The 18,549-nt window shown below is 40.2% G+C and overlaps 1 protein-coding gene across 2 annotated transcripts in view; it reads right to left on the bottom strand.

Annotated features, from left to right (window-relative positions):
* The window catches only part of ABCA4 (ATP binding cassette subfamily A member 4), an 85,097-nt gene that overhangs the window by 9,168 nt on the left and 57,380 nt on the right, over positions 1–18,549 (bottom strand). For both annotated transcript variants that reach the window (XM_068952393.1, XM_068952394.1), the window contains 19 exons: positions 18,085–18,216; positions 17,180–17,319; positions 16,312–16,449; positions 15,862–16,049; positions 14,998–15,088; positions 14,226–14,431; positions 13,759–13,807; positions 12,970–13,211; positions 12,413–12,537; positions 11,057–11,155; positions 9,846–10,035; positions 7,674–7,768; positions 6,665–6,697; positions 5,493–5,598; positions 5,303–5,377; positions 4,679–4,848; positions 3,517–3,694; positions 2,018–2,133; positions 500–647 (listed from right to left, as the gene is read on the bottom strand). In XM_068952393.1, coding sequence (XP_068808494.1) covers positions 500–647; positions 2,018–2,133; positions 3,517–3,694; positions 4,679–4,848; positions 5,303–5,377; positions 5,493–5,598; positions 6,665–6,697; positions 7,674–7,768; positions 9,846–10,035; positions 11,057–11,155; positions 12,413–12,537; positions 12,970–13,211; positions 13,759–13,807; positions 14,226–14,431; positions 14,998–15,088; positions 15,862–16,049; positions 16,312–16,449; positions 17,180–17,319; positions 18,085–18,216 — 2,521 coding nt within the window. The remainder of the gene's footprint in view (positions 1–499; positions 648–2,017; positions 2,134–3,516; positions 3,695–4,678; positions 4,849–5,302; positions 5,378–5,492; positions 5,599–6,664; positions 6,698–7,673; positions 7,769–9,845; positions 10,036–11,056; positions 11,156–12,412; positions 12,538–12,969; positions 13,212–13,758; positions 13,808–14,225; positions 14,432–14,997; positions 15,089–15,861; positions 16,050–16,311; positions 16,450–17,179; positions 17,320–18,084; positions 18,217–18,549) is intronic.

Genomic DNA, 18,549 nt, shown 5'->3' with positions numbered 1-18,549 from the left:
TATGTTCTGCCTATTCTTGTGCTTCTTGTCACCGTCCTGGTAGTGTTAAACCATTTTTGGGCAACTCTCAAAATGCTACTATAAACAAAACATCTCCTCTGGCACAACGGCTAGCAGGCACAAGCGCCTTTTCTTGGTGGTGGTGACTCCATGCTTTTCTACCTTCCCCCTCTTCCTGTACAACCCAGCCTGTGGAAGCAAACATAAAGCATCCCCTCAACCCCAACTGTGAAAGGGGACAGAGGTTTGCCCACAGGGATAAAAACTTATGTAACTCCTTGTGTGTTTCGATGACAGTCCAAGACATCAAATTCCCTGAGATTCACTTTTTCTCTGGTCTGCTCACCTGTCCTTGCAGCTGGTCAGCAAGTTCCCCACCCACTTATTTACTGCTAGAAAAACAGTGAGGTAGAGGAAGGCAGTTATCTCTGGAGTTTATTATACTTGGACACTGTTTGCAAAGCTCTTTAAAGAAGTTTTCCATAAAAACATCACTTACCGGGTTATTTTCAAACAACTCCAGGATGAATGTAATGGCACTGCTGTTGATCCCCACAAAGAGATTAACACAAGACAACGTCACATAAGCAGTGCTAGGGACACTGAAGAAAGAAGCAGCAGGGTACATCATGGGAATTACTGCCCACCTGCATGCCAAAGATAGAAATATTCTGATAAACAGCCTCAGCACTCATGTTAGTTTGCCTACTGAAAACACAAAGGTGACCTTTCTTCTCATCCTAAGCGTAATGAAATGCCATAATAATGGCATAATCAGAGAGTCCACTGGAATATTTTTCCCTGGTTAGATAAAAGGAATGTTTTCTTCTTAGTCTTGTTTGCTGTTCAAATACAGGACAATGGAAACTGATGAAATTGAAAAAGTTAATGCTAGCAAGGTAATTATCATCCCAGATATCCTTGTACATCCCACTGGACTCTACATCTGGCGGCCAAAATGAGTAAAGGTTAGATAAAGCCAATATGATGTACTGCTTTGCCAGATAATCCTCAGCCTTTGGAACCATCCCGAGAAATCAGAAACTCTATACATGTTGATGCTCTCTCAGAGCTTCTCTACCATTGCGCTTCACTCCTGATTTGAGGCTTCTTGTGCCATGATTTTTTGGACATAGCAAATAAACATTTAGCAGCAGAATAGGAGTATTCCTCTGGAATAAACTTACAATACTTAGCCACAATCAATCGGGCTAAGAAGAGTTCAGTATCCACAGGCTGCGTTGCTTCATGGCACAATAAAAGCATTGTTACAAAGAATCATCTTAAATTTCCTGTTGTGACTACAGCTGGAAGCAAGGGCTAATATATGAGTCTATGAACCTACCTTGCTCTCTGTTTTGTATTTTGAATAGCTAATTGTGAAATTATTATTGAAGTGACTGCCATGTGATTATGTTTTTTTTTTTTTGTAAATAAAAAATCATCTTAATAGATGCTTTAAAATAAGAGAAGACATTTTAAGTGTCCATCCACGTGCCCAGAAATTACTCTATTTTTAAATAATATACATGACCTTAGCCACGGACAACATTTTAAAAGACAGTATTATTCCACTTTAAAAAGATGTAATGAAATAGTGGACATTCTGACATCATTTTTTAATTATGAAGTATTTTACAGAGATTAAATGATAACTTGCATTTCCTCAAGATTTTCATTCAAAGAACAGGAAAACTACTGCAATTTAAAGGTAGTCTGTCAAAAAAAAGATCTGTGCCCTCTTAGACTTAATTTGCGATCTGTAAAGGAGGATGTGAAAAGCATCATTTATTTATTTTGTCGCCATATGAGATGGCGACAAAATATTCCTTCTTACAGTATGTGGCCAGACAGAGAGTACGCCGGAACAGTGACAGAACCTAGTTCTAACCTGTATTGTACCTATTCAGTTTTACTCTTTAAAGCTAGATTTCACTAACTACCAAGCTCAACCACATGAAATCTTTTCAGTGTGAAGTATAAGGCCGCACATGCAGGAACAACCTTGAAGACTCACCCATACAGAAGCAGCAAGGCAACAAGCACAGGGAGATTAGCTGGAGAAGTGTATGCTTTCTTGTTGAATCCGGCGAATATACCCACAACTATTCCAGCACTGATCGCATAATTCACCTGCACATCAAAGGGAGAAGATCAGTGTATGAGACCTGAGAAGGTCTGGAAACCTATCCAGACCCTATGCATTATTCCAAAAGGATTTTCAAATTGATGGAGCACTGGAATTTATGAGCTAGACTAGTAGCTCTCAAGCTTTTGGATCAGCAGTTTTAAGGCAGCACTCAACCTTTTTCTGACACTCCTTTTATCAGACTGTTCTTCAGAAATCCAACACATTGTTGTTCCTTAAATTATGGTTTGGGGACAAGTTAGTTCATGGTCCTGCTGGCAGACTGCCCACAGAAAGAGGCAGTGGCCAGAGAGACAAGTGAAGCGCAGTTCTGGTGGTGCAAAGGCTGCGTATAAAATGGAGAAAGCTACTAACCTGCCATCATGGCAGGGAGGAAGCTAAAGTGAGCGTGCTTTGGCGACTGCTCTGCTTAGTATCTCTGTTCAGTATTAGTAGTGCTAGCATACAGCAATGAAGAGAGCTGCCTGTGCAGAACTTTTCACAGCGCAGATAACACTGATTAATAACTGCATCAAATGGTTAAGGGCCACAGCCAGGCAGAATTCCTGGCAAGGGAGCTGCTGGGAGGGGAGCCCCCTGTGACAAGCAGGGGATAGGAGCTCAGAGACCTGCTTCTTCTCCTTCATTCACTAAATAAGTGCTTTGCTTAACCTTTGCATGAAGGACTACCCTTCTGGAGCCCAAAGAGGCCTTTCCATGTTCATGCTTTTCTTACTCCATAAGCCCTTGGCCCCTCCCCTTTGTTGAGAAGGCATGGCTACAAAATAAACCCCTTCTGCCTCAAGGAGGCAAAGAATTTGCTCCTTTGTAATAGAGTACCTTGAGGATTAATGGAAGGATAGTTAAGCCCTGTCTAAGCAAGCCTAGGCCTGTGCTCTGAGTTCTTTTGGAACAACACAATGGGCCTAAACGAATACATCTATGTCATTTTAGATACCCTAGAATATTTTGCCTAGCCTCCAGCTGCTGTTCCAGCAGATTGCGCATCTCCCATTTAGATGTCCTGACTATCTTGAAACACATTAAGGAGCTTCTAAAGGGCAGGCATGACTATCTTCTGACAACTGAGCTTTTACTTGCTATGTTATTTGTACTTTATTACACATTCAGTGGTAAGGACTGGAAACACATGTGATTACAACACTTCCAGCTACATTAGTTGAATAATGAGCTGTGCCCCTGATTTAATTTCCACTTTTAAAATTATTTAGGAGAGGTCAGGTCCTTAGCACACTCTGAGAAACACTTCAAGAAATAAATGCTTTGCAATGCTCAGAGTTGCCCTCACTCAATTCTCCTATTAGTCCCCAGCTAATCCAAATCCAGGAATAACTGTAAGCTATGAAATCCGATCAGCAGTTACTTACTATGTCCCACATGAAGTTAGTTAACCAGTAGACAGCAGGGCTCACACCACTGACAAATTGGAGGTGCCTGGCTTTTGTCACACGTTCTTGAATCAGGTACAAAACAAAACTGGCTGGGATAAAGGACATGGCAAAAATCACACAGATGGCAACAACAGCATCCACTGAAGTGGTCAGCCTGCATCGGAGCAGAAGAAAAAGGGGCTGTGAGCAAGAGAACGGAAACAACATAATACTATATTAACATTTTAAGATCCAGAAATATTAAGGTTATTTTGAAAGTAGATTTTTCCAGTTCTGAAATGTGCTGGTGTATTTTCCGATGCTATATTTGGGATAGTAGCTAAAAAACATGAATACTGATGTCTCCATTCCCTGATTTTTCACTTGCAGTCTTTCACTGAGACAGTTCAACTTCTCTATATAGCAGGGTTTGACAGCCTTTCATGGGTGATGTTTTCTTTTTCAAACTAGGTATTAAGGCCCAATGGTAGAAGTGCTCTGGGAGCTGGAAGAAGAAGAGCTACTCAGAGAAGCATGATGCAACCCATGAGATGAATAGCAAATCTTGCCTCTGTGCTAAGGCAGAAGTTTTCAGCTTTAGTGATTTCTGAAATGAGCAGGAGATGAGTGGGGAATCATGTTGTCTCATGGGTGTCTTTTTCAAGAAATGATGGCTCCCAAGGTTCTTGAATACACCAACCCTATTGCATGCCACTGAAAATCTACCTGTGTACTGTCCTTGGCACCCAAGCCAGAGGTTGTTGGCTACTGCCTATCTGTAGTCACTTAAGGACAAATTCTAATGCCTTTCCTAATTCTGATCTCTGTGTTATTTCCTAAGTAGACCTACTGGCTTCATAGCATGAAAGAAGACTTCAGAACCTGGCTTTAGTGCTGTGGAATCAACAGAAATATATAATCATATATAACCAAAGGTCATGGCTTATATGTGGAATGGGAGTGAACTTCTGTGGGAACACAATGAGACAGAAAAGAATGGATTTTACACCTAATCCCTGATAAGAATAAAAACTTTAGGGAAGACCCTCCATATTCTGTGAACTGAGCTATCCCCACTCAGAGTGTGAGCACACTGGAGGTGGTAAGCTGTCAGGAGAGGAAGGAGCGTAAGTCAGTGGCAGAACACAGGCAGACTTACACAGTGACTTCAGAGAGTTGCTCCTTAGTGAGGTTCAGAGGATGGTTTATAACAGTGATTCCATATTCCTCAGGGGCTTGGCCAGTTCGCAGGTTAGCTCTAAGAATTCCATTGTTGGCTATGTTAAGGAAACTAACCATAGCATGCCAGCCTTTATTGTTAAACCACACCTAAAAGAGCCAGAGAGCACAAATTCATTTAGGAAGCTTTAACTAATAACCCTGAGCTGCAGGAGAAAACTTGGCTGTCTTTTATCTACTTTGGTGGGTATTTTCAGCAGGGAAGAACCCACAACCAGGATTTCATAACTCCTAGGCACAAGTCCAGCAGGAGGAGCTCACATACTGTGCTTTTACAGAATCATTCCCAACAGGGTTGAAAAACCATTCTACCAAGGAATTTTGTAGAAGCACATTTTAACATTTAGCAGCGTATGTACTTCTCAAAAGAACATGATTAAAAAAAATCCCTCCTATTAGAAATAATTTTGCATTTAACAGTGTGTCCCATACTACTCATAATAAATACAGTTGTCTTGCATCTGATAATGCCACTAACAATATTCTCACAAATTGACATCTGCCTCAAGAAAGACTGAGTTAGCAGACTATGTTCAGCAAATACCTTAACATTATCTTCAGTTTCCATGTATTTAAGGAAATTAGACATTTCTTTAGAAGCAGCCAGTGAAGTTTCTCCCTAAAATGAAAAAAAAGAAAAGGCTAAAGATCAGCTCTCTGGGGGAATTCTGGTGCTGCAGATTTTTAGCTTTGCAACAATTTTTTGATAAAGAGCCAAAAAGATTCTTGCTTACTCCTGTCACATTCATCATTCGGCCAAGATCACTTAAAAAATTGATAACTTCATCTGCAGAAACATGAAGGACTGGGAGCTTTCCTCCTATAGAAATTCCTCCATATCTAACAAAGAGAACAGTATCATCAATCTGTTATATCATAGACCCAAAACTCTGTACATTGATGGAAAGGCTAAAAGCTCCTTTAATATAAGTTTCATTTATATACATGATGTAATTCATATATAACATTCTCCACTGCTTTTCTAACAAGCTGGATTAGGTCTTCATAATGTTTACAAATAATAAAAATCATATTGGTTTCCAAGGGATTCACGTTAGGATCCCGAGAAAATTATTATTCAGCTAGAATATGCAGATAAGTCATTTGCACACTGTAAAGTCTTTAGCTCAAAATAATTGACAGTCTTGTCTGGCTGTGGAACTACTCCTTTTTCTTAGGCATTATAATATGACTGTTTGGACAGCTACTTGATTCTCTACTGTTTTTTAAAGACTCATTAATACCTGAAGGAAGGCAGTCCTCCCACTGCTATCTCTGAAGTGAATTCCTCTGATGAAAAACCTAGATAAGTTTTTCAAGCTAATCAGTCATCTTTCTAAGCCTAATATTTGCACTGTAGACATCACATGGGGGGCTAGCTGACGCCGCTATATAAGCATAGAGCCCTGGTGGAGTCTGTTTACAACTACTGTAGACTTCTGGCATGGGGACGAGAAGCTATTGTTGTTACCTCTGCATATATGATAGGCTGGTGTCTGGGTTACTTCTTCCCCATCTCTTTTATTCGAAGGGTCATATATTTCTGCACTGCTTTGGACAGAGCCACATTAGAGCACTATTGCAATGTAGCACTCTATTGTATTGTAACTCTCCACCACTCGGATCCCATTAGTCAGACTCTTGCAGATAATAAAACTGTGATAGTTCCATTGTGTGCCTCTGGCCTTCACCCTTGCAGGAGTAGCCCAAACAAATATAACCCCTTGTCTTTGCAAAACCCTTGCTGACCCCCAACCTATTTCACACTGTAGCCATCTCTTTGTCTGTTCTGTGCTATCTGTTACAATTCCCCCGTCCATTCAGAGAAACATTGCGAGGCTCCACGGTTAAACAGAAATTCATTGTTTCTTTATTTACCACCGTAATCTGTGAATTGGTTTCTTACCTTTGTTCATTGACCCAGTATTTGCTCTTCAAGCTGAAACAGACAAAGAGAATCCTGTACCTTCATGCACTGAACCAACGTCAATGGTATTGTCTGGCTTAGATGGAAATTAAAGGTGAATTCCTATGCCTTGCAGACCTTGAGTTTCCCTAAGCGGTTTGAACATTTTTTACATACATATTGTTTCTGCTGATTGCTTGAAGTTGTGGGGTTGTCAGGACTTCTGGTATTCTCTGGAGTGGGTTTTTTCCTCCCCTTTTTTATTTTCTGATATGATTCATAATCATCTCAGAGGAGAACAAGATTTCTAGTCACACACACACTAGCTTTATCCTAAATCCATAATGAATTGATTGAAAAAGATGCATCTAAAGGAATTGTGGTATATCCTGAGAGTCAAAGGTGGCCAGCAGATAGCTAACATTATGAGAATTTCAATAGCTGGGCTGGAAACCAAAAGGGTAGTGAGACACGAATCAGAAATATTAGGCCACGGACACTGCATATCTCATTACCATGCAGGACACTCAGGCCAGCTCAGGAGCTAGCAGTTGGGTAGCTATATCCGTGTAACACTGTCCCTGGGTTCTTTAGCACTTCTGGGAAGCAAGTGCTAATTAACTCAAGCAGATGGTCATGCTGGTGTGGCTATGTTTCCTCAGGCACTCCAGGTAGTATCTCTGCGAAGCAGTTCACCACCTCTTGTGAGTTCACAAGTTTTCTCACTGTTGACATTGTTACCTCTAACACGGCATGCCCTGTACATCAAAACTTAGATTTGCCAAAAAAAGTGTACCTGATTATACAGGTAGATATAGTGAAAACAATTTAACTCTCCTAAAAGAGATATCTCTTATTCTTATATCTGGAATATGGACATGATGGACTTGCTTATGTCTACACGATACTGTGACAAATTAGGTGCTATGTTATATCACATTGGTAATAAGAATTTCACGGATAGGCACAAAATGCCATTTGTGAAAAACCAGGAAAAGTTGATCCCTACCTCCCTTTTATCAGGGTGGGATATGTTTTCACTAGAAAATCTGAAATGTTTCTGTGGGTCAGATCTTGAAGAATTTCTGTGCTGCGCTGCACTCTCTGAAAGAGAAAGAGAACCCAAACAGTCACAGTAAACTTCACAATCTCTAAACTTATTAAGCAAGCATTTGTCAGGAAAACAGCACCACTAGCTTTGGGAATTGTATTATTCTTGGTGGACTTTGCTCAGGTTCATAGTATCATTGAAATCAGAGTGGGTCATTCATTTTCTAGCCAAAATATTCTTACTTCATTGAGATTCAAGAATAAATAATGAAATCACAGAAATCTATCATGCCTGACACAAAACAGTTGCAGTTCACTCTAAAACTTGGCCTGGGTTTATTCATAATAAAGGCCAAGCTTGCTCAAGGCTTTGTCTTAACTATGAAAGAGGAGGCTTTTCAAATACACTGAGGTCTTAGTGAAGATAAAGTTGTTCATAGTTTTCCAAACTTTAGCGGGTTGAAATAAAAATTCATGTTAAAAACTATAAACTTGGTCACCTTCACTAGCATGTTAGGTACTTTGAATGAAGAGTACTTTCTTTTTTGTAATGAAAATGAGGCCATAGGATGCTATGCCTTTGTGAGCCTCTTGCAAACACAGGGCTGCTGTGAAACTCAGAATTCTCTCAGAGATGCTGAGTTTATCCCATGATAGAATGTACTTATTAAGGCTCCATCTACAGCTTCAGAGGGTAAACCTTGCAACCTGAAAACAACCTCGTACACAGAAAATAAGGAACTTTCTGGAAGTGCCTATATTTGTCCACAGGGAGGCAGTACTAGCTGACATAGAAGAAATATATTACAGGTGTCTAGCAGATTCTAGACGATCCACAGGAAGATTGGTAGCATCTTCACAGTGCCTTCATTAAATGAGCTGTCCATGCCTAGACACACTTCACAATTATTTTCACATTGTCCTTTCCCTAGAGGATCAAATATGACCTGTATCTTTATGGCAAGTTAGACAAAATGATCGTATCCTGCAAAAGGATCAGGATAATATGTTACTATAAATAATTCACCTCTCTCAGAGGACTAGAAAACCTGCAAAATAAAATAAATAATTTTGTATCATACTTGGTAGGATTTATTCATTTTTTATTTTGGTTCATAGCCTGGTATTCTATAGATATTTGAAACAAATTTGCTTTGGTATTTTGTGAATAGTGACAGAGAAATCAAAGCAAACTGAATCTGTATTTTTAAAAGACCATGTCACGGATTTGGATATAGAAATCAATTAACCTTGTGACATTGTTATTAAAATAATGATTATTTTAATAAGTCACTTAACTAATGTGTGTAGCCTGGCAAAGAGTAACATTAAAGTTGAACAGTGTGCATGGTAAGGTATTAAAACAGTGAGCTACTGTTCTGAGTGCAGCTGCAGTTCCGTTTTCTTTAACTTGTTAGAAAAACATTTAGAAAATGTAAACACTGACAAGCTATAATTTTCCCTTGCTTTACAAAAGAGCAAGCACATTTTACAATAAGCACTACTAAGGCTATTCACTGATAGGAACAAGTGGGAATGTAGCTCTCATCTCTTTTACATACAGCATTAACAGTTATTAAATTACTCATCATGCATATGCACACAAACAAGCATTTCTTTAGCTAGCTTAGTATTTTATTTCTAGAAATGAAATCGTATAAGAAATATAAAAAAAATTATTTTGGGCTGACTCAACTTTAATTTTTCCATTTTTCAATGAAATGACCCCACCTCCAAATAATGATTTTTGGTTTTTTTAAGAATCTCAGTTTGGGGGTAATTTTCTAAACAAAATTATTCTTTTGAGGCAAAAAATTAAGATGCCTTCTCTAAAAGTTATCTGATGAACTGTTATGATTTCAATGAATTTTTTCTATAAGAAAATTTTGAAATTTGGATGAAAATATTCACGAAATTTAATTTAAATGTGCAAGCTTCTTCAGAACCTCTGAAACGGAACTTTAAATTGCAACAACTCCTGCTCCCTTTAAAAAACATACCCTGTTCCTGTATGTATATTGGCCTAGCAAAGTATCAATATACTAATCTCTTTTCCATTACTGACCATGAGAGGGTTTTTTTTTCTTTTTGTTTTCCTTTTTTACAAAGGTCTGCAACACAGGAACATTACCTGTGGTGGTGGGAGGCCTCCTGCTCCTGCAGGGCACTCTGGCAGCATAGTGAGTTTCTTGTGAGTGCTGCACTTGCAGGAAGGTGAAGGATTCTCAGGACTCCACTTGTAGCTTAGCAAGAGGCTGCTTAAGTTAGGATGAATAGCGGGTGTACTCCAGGCAGTTGGTGTATTAGTGCATGGGTAGTTCCTGTGCAGAGAAACATAGTATTTCAGCTGTGCAGAGATATAGTTCAGGAGAGCTCATAAATCCACGAAATCACAGTGGTCTCACCAAAAATTCTCTTCTCAGCCCTTATCCCGTGAGTTATGAATAATCAGAAGAACATTTTAGAGCACTTGTTAAAATATCATCGCCCCTTCTCTCACCCCACTGCTGCCCAGGTTATTGTCTCCAGTTTGCAGATGGAAAACTGAGGGAACAAGCGGAATGTGTCTGACCCACTAATACACATCAAATCTGCAGCAGACATATCTTAGATGGGAGACCATTCTTTTCTTTGCTCCCTGCTCATTCAGTATCTTTTCTCTCTTGTTTTTTAAAGTTTTCTCTTGGTTCCTCCTGCACTACGTGAAAGAGAGGAAGGGGAAGACAAGAGAGGACAGAGAAGAATCAAGTTGATGGATATCATGACTTGGAGGAACACGTGGCAGAACACAGCGCGCCCAGTCATAAAAGCCTCCAAAGCAGGCCTCAGGCAGAGAAAGTGGGTAGGACAACAGATGTTACATTAAGAGCTCTATTGACGCCCTTGCTTCAGAGTGAGGATAGCTCCAAATCATAGAGACTGCCCTATTGCCACTTCACCATCTGAGCAATTGCTGAAACTATTCCTTCAAATTTTATCACTAGGAAGAGAAATTACCAAAGGAGACTCGCTTGTGACACGTGCCAGGGAAAGTGCGAAGATTCGGGTCTGATCTCATTGGCCTACTAACACACGTTCCAAGTTTGCTTAATTCCTAATACGAGGCCATATGAGCCAGCTTCTGGCTATTGACATCTGATACTGTGACTCACTCTTAATCCAGTAGTATTGTTTTCTTGCTGTTTACTTTCATTTTTGACCCAGAAAGGTTATTGCTAATGACAAATTTGAAGCATGGGTTCCAGTGAAAAGTCTAGCCAACTCTTTCTTGTTTCCCTACTCAGATTCTACTAGCAATATCCTGCTGGAGTCTAGTTCAAGGGAGATTAGCTAGCAACTTACGGAAGAGGCTGATTCTTCATGCAGCGATTTCCAAATCCTGGTTTATTCAAGAAAGCATCAGTGAGGGATACCATCTGCTCACTGCCAGGCTGTTCATTGCTAAGGGAATAGGATAAAATTTTCTCTATAAAATGATTTTAAACTACTGTAATGGAATACACATAAGCAAATAGTGAAGGACAACCATATGCCAGAACTACCTGCTCCCCTCCAAGTGCAGATAATTGATTTATTTTAGTAAGGAAAGGCATGCAGACTCCCCCAACCTTCCAAGATGGTTAATGGGCTAAAGCAATAGCATTACTTCTAACATGCCCCTACAGCACTATTCTCCAAAAAGGCTTGAACCTGCATCTCTGCACTCAGCCATGTCACACTCATTACTGAGAGGACAAAAAACATATTCTACATTTTCATTTGCTGGGGCCAAAAAGACACGCTAATAATAGCGATGAAGTTTCTGCAGCCAACAGTCTAATAACAATAGACTACTGAATGTTGTTAGCACCAGGTGTTACACAGACATGAATATCAAACTCTGCTTCACACATTAGCATATGTAAATTAATTTCAATTTTCATGTGAATTTTCAATGTGAAACTCAGGAAAAATGCTTCAAAATTATTGTAGTCTTCAGTTTTGTTGCTTTCTGCTACTTGCAGTCTAGTCTAGGGTTTAATTATTGCTTGTAAAGTTCCTCTGCATTGCACCATGTTTTGGCTTGGTGCACGTTCAGCTTAGGAATGGATATAAGTGAAGGGGAAGCAAGTGCCTAGGACAGCAGCACAGAGGACTTATACAGTGATCTGGACAGAACAGAGTTGAAGCTTCTGTGAGGAATGAAAGGAGAGACGGTGCTAGTAGATAATAAAATTTAGACCCAGCCAAACCAAAGGGTGGGGAGAAACAGCTGAGCAGCAACATTAATAAAACCTAAGTGTTTTTGTTTTCATCTTTTTTCTATAATTATGCCCAAATGTTGTACGAAGTATAAACTTCGTCAGCAGATAGGTTTGAACCTCATAGTTTGCTAAGATTTTGAATAAAGGAGTAGCTCAGTGGCATATCCAAAACATTCAGATTTCTTACTGTTTTGGATCTACAGTTAGACAGAATATAAACATTTATAAGTGACGAGGTCATGAATTCAAGTTGGAAGAGGAGAGTATCAAAGATAGCATATGTTTGAGGACTATCATTTAGACATACTAGCCACTGTATTCCCCACTCGCACCAGTTTCAGGCTCTTTTATGTCTGCTGATTCCAGTGGAGTTGCATCTTTTTTATACCAGTTAGAATGAGATGTAAAGTGATTCAGTGAGACAGTGATTATTTGACACAGTGATTCCTCTCACCTGAAGAAAGTAAACTGTTGTCCATAGATCCAAGGGTGTAAGGTTAAGGAGGGATATTCTCCAAATGGGGGAATAATGACTGTAAGTATTAAAGACAGCAACACAAAACTAGCAGGGAGAACAACCTGCAGGAACATGAAAACATCACACTAAATTAAATATATGCTCTACATTGACACCGTACACAGCTCAGAATATACATAAACAAAGGAGGGACAGTAGGAGCGCATGGATCAGACACTGTTTACCTTCCAAACGCCAACTATTTAATTTTGAATGCTTTCACTTAAGATTCTGGTTGTTGCTGAGCTGTATTGTGTTAAAAACAAAACCCTGGGCTAAGAGTGACTGAATCATGAACGTGGTGAGGGTGACAGACTCTTAGCAGAAGGAAAGAATAAAAGGCAGATGAGCTGGTACCAGAATTAGAGCAGCCTTCATAAGAACACTGTTACCCATTAGCAGCACTTCTGTTGCTTTGCATAGGGATGCTGTTAGGAAAGATAGTGTTGAGAACATTGTAGGAAAGAGTCAAAGACAGCAAAGTGAGTCAATACCTGGGACAGGAAGTCCTTGTGGCTGCGGGTAGCATGATGGAACCGTTTGATGAGCAGTGCTTTGATCTGCTGAAGTACAAGCTGAAAACCTTTATACTGCCAGGACCCTTTACCTTCATTTCCATCTCCTGCTATGCCTACCGGCATTGGAGAAGTATCATTGGTTTCTAGTGGGGTTTGTTCAGCTGTCTTGTTCTCAGTAGACATTTTGCCCAGAGTAGAACTGTTTACTTGAGCACCTCCTACATTAAGAAACGTAGTTAATAATAGGAATTGTCCTGATGAAAATGGGCTGAGAAGACACTTTATCCTCTATACATGAAGGCAGTACAAGCATTTTAATGAGCTCCAAATTTTACCACATGTATACGTTGTATCACACATTGCTTTAATTACAACTGTTGAGGTATTATAACTGTATGCATCATGTAGGTAGTATTCCTCTTACTCAGCAGGACAAACAAGTTAATCATATATGTAGTTCATGGACTGATGGTCAGCAAAGCATTTCATACTCAAACTACTAAAACCATTGACACACTGGAGTCTCGACACTCCATTTCTATTTACAGAGTTAAGAATCTGACCCAATCCACACAAAAATCTCTCTGCTGACTTCAGCTGTTTTCTCAGATATCATGACAGGCCCTAAAAATAGACATTTGCTGACAAAGTGTGTTTCGACAAGAACACCATACAAGGACTGACATTCTCACATTCTTCTTTACTAGTCATTCAGAACACAGAACAGCCCCAGGAAAAATCTGTCAAATATTCATGGATCTCTACCTGCTTTTTGCATTCCAGGGTCAGCTTGTGCTGTGACCTTTAGGAAAACCTGCCATAGACAAACACATTGCCACATTAGGAACGGTACAGTTGCTGACTTCTGGAACTCTATGTACTATCCTTTAATGTGACACTTTAGAAGCAGTTGTAGACACTTTTTCAGTAATCCTGCTTCTTATATAACCAGAGGTCTCTTATGAAACATCTCAGAAAAAGAAAGGAGTAAAGATACAAAGACAGACAGATTTCAGGATAATGAGTCATGTTCTATAAGGCTAACAGGCAGTCAGCCTTGAATCCTTTCTCTGTGCCCATCCCAATGACTTTGGCCGTGTCACAGCAAATGTGACTAGGTTTTGCTGGGCATGTTAGGAATGAGTAAGCTTCCACACTTAAGAACAGGAATACTCTCAGAAAACATTTTGGGGACTGATGGCAAAATCAGCAAATATTTTGATGTCTGTTACCTCTTCAAGTGGCGTATCTGAAACTCCAAAGCTGCTGAGTCCCAGGTCATCCAATGTTTCTTCCAGTTCTCTGAAGAGACTGGCATAAGATCGCTGCTTAAAGTGTTTATTGGGCAAAAGGTAAATGAGTTCCTGACCAATGCTTTCAATTAATTTTGCTTCTGGGATATGATGATGAATTATTTCTGCTAGCTCATTCAGATCTCCTGTGAAAAGTCAAAACAGTGTTCAAAGAACCACGTCAGAAATTATTTCAAAAGCTGTTTTTTGTGCTGTACAAAATGGGACTGTTTTATTACACGACTCATAGATACCTCAGTTAATTTTCTACTAGACTTCACCATGTTGTTAGTTATGGCTCTGGAACTATGTAGCAGGAAACTATTTGAGGTCAGTTAGCAAAGCAATAACAAATCTTCAGGAACATCTACTTAAGTTCTTCTTTTGGGTAGAAAGGCCAAAAAGACTTTTTCTGAGAGAACCAGTTTCTTTTGCTCTAGATACACTTCAATTTTCATTACCAAATTGCATATCTGGTGCAGAAGAGTTCAAAACTTGGTCTATACTTAAGATGTCCCCAAGCTTCCAGTTCAGTATCTGTACCTGATATCACATACACATCAAAAAGGGGGAATGATAAGCAAAAGCCCAAAGAAACCTTACAAAATTAATGTTACAATATAATATAGGTATCAGAGACAAGTGCTGGGAAAGCACAGCACAACAGGATACATAGCTATGTGCTAGAATGCCAAACCATCCCACTTCTTACCATCCAGTTCCTGCTCTGGAGCACCTTCTTTGTCCCTGCGCGTACAGCTGGAGCAGGAACAGGAGCACTGAGATCCACAGCTACAGAGGGACTAGCATGGACAAGCAACAGACACAAAGATGAAAGCGCTTCAGATGCGTGCAAAGCAGGATGTAAGGGCTATCAGCCTTTGAACATCTTGTGTCAGTGAAAAATGTCATATCTGAAGCATCTTGAACATACTACCCTGAGATTCAAAGTCATCCAAGGACTGGATTAAGCAGTGCAGAAAACATAAATCGATCTGCACAAAGTACATCTATCCATTCTAAGTGACACGCAAATAGCTAGGGGAACCCATATACAGATCATATTCCTGCTAAAACTGAAAGTGCCACCAGCAGCAGAAACACTCTAGATCCCTAATTCTCAAGCTGTGGGAGGCTGGTTTAGCTATGGATAAATACAGACTCTCCCAGTTTCTGAGCTAGTTACTAGAGAAAAACACGTTTACATACAGAGTACTGCAAAAACGAGCATCAGAAAGACCCACGTATGGACAAAGGCAACTTGGTACATAAATGTTTAGGCAATACTTGGCAGAACAGAATGAGCTATAGACCACTGAAGGCTTCATGTCCACTTATTGTTTTCACCTGTCCTGATGAATACAAACTTATAAAGTCAGTGATTTGTTACAGAGATTCTCATGTAGCCATATATAATTTCATGAGGCGTCAATTTTTGTCATTGCTTTCTTCATTTTGAAGTCAGTTTTGTCCACAGCCACAAGCAGCACTCGTTTTCTTTCTGCCTTGGTACAGCACATGAATATACATAAGTATTTTTCAGATTACTTGTACAGGGAGGGAACAGCATACTTACCGCATCCCTTCTACTTCCAGCATTTTTCATCTTGCGAACAAGGGTGAGATAGAAGCCAGATCCAAAGCAGTTCTTTAGGAAAACAGGAGAGCCTGAGCAAAAGAGTTTCCCTTGGGATATGATGGCTACTCTGTCTCCAAGGATGTCTGCCTCATCCATATGATGGGTTGATAGGATGATAGTTCTGCCTAGGAGAAGGAACAAGAAGGACTGTTCAAGGCATGGACCCTCTCCGGAACTCAGAGCTGTGCATAGTTTGTGGCAGTTAATGCAGGGTTTTCTCAGCAACAGAGTCAGGTCTCAAGTTTGTCTGCTCCACAGGTGTCTGCTCAGAGAATCTTGTTTGCATATGTTCATATTATCCCAGCAGTTGACCATTTATGCAGCAGGCATGTGCCGTACCTACAACAGGTTTTAAAAACATCCAGTTGCCTCCCTCAAACCTGTTACCTGAGCGATACTTCAGCAGAAGATCCCAGATAGATCGCCTGGAATACGGATCAACTCCAGAAGTGGGCTCATCCAAGACTACCACTTTTGCTTCACCAACAAAGGCAACGGCAACAGACAGTTTCCTTTGCATTCCACCTACCAGAGGACAGGGACACATCCGAGAGTCTGAGATGAGAGCTGCATACACGTCAGGACTGTAATTAACTCAGCTCTTCAGAGGGGGAACAAACTGATCCAAGTAAAATAAAAACCATCCTTGACCAGAAATTTATTTGCAAAGTTTAATAACCACTTTTTATAAAGTTCAGAAGTTTGCTCCTTTTTATTTTTATTATTATTATTTGTAGAATGCTTCACGTATGTGCTGCATTTTCCGGTTCTGGCCAGAAGCAATAGCAGGGGATGTAGGATTTTTCATAGTCTCATGTTAAATTGGCCAACTTTTACAGTTGCAAGCAGGACAAAGAAGTATAACAACTCCTGGGTGTTTATGCAAATCAGCTTTTGAATCTGAACGTGCACATGTGTCCATTATTAATATGCCTTTGCAAATACACTACATGCCATTTTGCTTTTAGAGTTAAAGGAATTGTCCCTAACAAGTAACACAGTATTCCAGAGCATTCATCCAAATAGTGGAGCAGCATGATGGTACAATATTTCATTTAGCCTGAAAGAACAGAACATTGTATTTTGTTTTTTCTTATACTGACAGATGTATAGCCTTATTAAGGATGCCTTTGACAGTAAAGGCCTCCCTCGGGGCACAGTGAGGTGGCAGGATATGATCCCACAGAACTCAGAAGATAATTGCCCAAAGAAAAAGAAGAGTCAGCAGAGAAAATTCTGAGAACCCCCTGAGCACCTGACAAATTTTGAGCCTCTTCATTCCTTTTATGAGTGAGGCCCAAGTCTTCCAGCATCATTTCCAGCTCTTGCTCAGCTTCATTCCTGGATCTCCCTTTCATTTGGGCATAAAACAAGATGTGCTCTGCTACAGTGAGGCTGTGAAATCAAATAGAAAGGCATCGAGCCAGATTAAACGAACAAGCAGACTTCTTCCCAAACAGCAATAATTTCACATTAGCTTTATCTTACTGGAGGAGGTGGACTGCTTTATGCTGAGTCTGGATCATAGATACTCTTCTGGATCAACTTACCTTATGAGATGTCACAGGCTCTTCCTCTGCCTTTTCAAAGCAGAACCCGCTACCAAAAGAACAGGTATAGTAGGTGTCAAACCAGCCATTTAAAAATGGGAGTAAATGGGGTGCAAAATGGGAGCTAATGTGGGCAGCTGCATTGATGAAGAGAGGCTGCTGTTGGGATGAATGCAAACTGATGGCAGTGAAGCTGGAAAACACCTCAGAAGGTGGTCAATGCTTAGGTGGTAGTGCAGCATGGGCACAAAAGTATCCCCTACTGCACTGTGGGCCCAGATTTTTATAGGAAAAGAAGTGGCCTAAATTATAGTCCATGAATCCCCAGGCTGAAGTCTTACAATACTCTAAACTGCAAGAGGAAACATTAGTGCCAACAACAGTATCATTTTCTTTGGAAACCTCTTTGTTCCCAACTAAATGAAGCAGGAGAACAAGAAATTCTGCTGGAGTAGGACATACCTATCCTATGGGAACACTAAGAGCTGGAAGAGGGCTTCTGTGATATATCCACCGCCAACACACCGAGAGAAACAACATAGGTTTGGGGATACACCAAGCATGCAGACTAGGACCCTTGCTCTTAAAGCTAGTATGGAGTAATACTTACTGATTGAATAAGATGTTGTACTGAGGGCACATGCCTAATCTCTGCCGAATGGAGTTCATGTGAGTTTGAATATCCAGTCCGCCAATTAGCACAGTTCCAGAGGTTGGTGGGAACAGGCCTGTCAGTATCGAACTGGAAAAATTAAATGAGCAAATTCCCAATCACCCGTGATGATAGATCAGGAAGATTCCTTGCATGATTCCACTAGGTGGAGCATAGAGACTTCTTACTATGGGGCTTGATGAAACCACTCAAGTGGAAACCATACATATAAACTACTTTTGCCCTGCTAATATGTAACTTTTGGTATGACCTGTCTGTACGGTCCTGGCCTGTGTTAGAAAACTGTTTCAGTCAGCCTGGTTTAAGCAAACTTCTCCGAGTAGTTTGTTAAGCATGTTACCCCACCCCTACCTACCCAGGGTCTACAATTAAATTCACTGGGACCAAAATGCAGAGTAACTG

Source organism: Struthio camelus, chromosome 8, assembly GCF_040807025.1.
Source record: "Struthio camelus isolate bStrCam1 chromosome 8, bStrCam1.hap1, whole genome shotgun sequence".
Lineage (NCBI taxonomy): Eukaryota > Metazoa > Chordata > Aves > Struthioniformes > Struthionidae > Struthio > Struthio camelus.
Note: the sequence above shows the minus strand (reverse complement) of the source record. Positions and strands in the feature narration are given on the sequence as shown.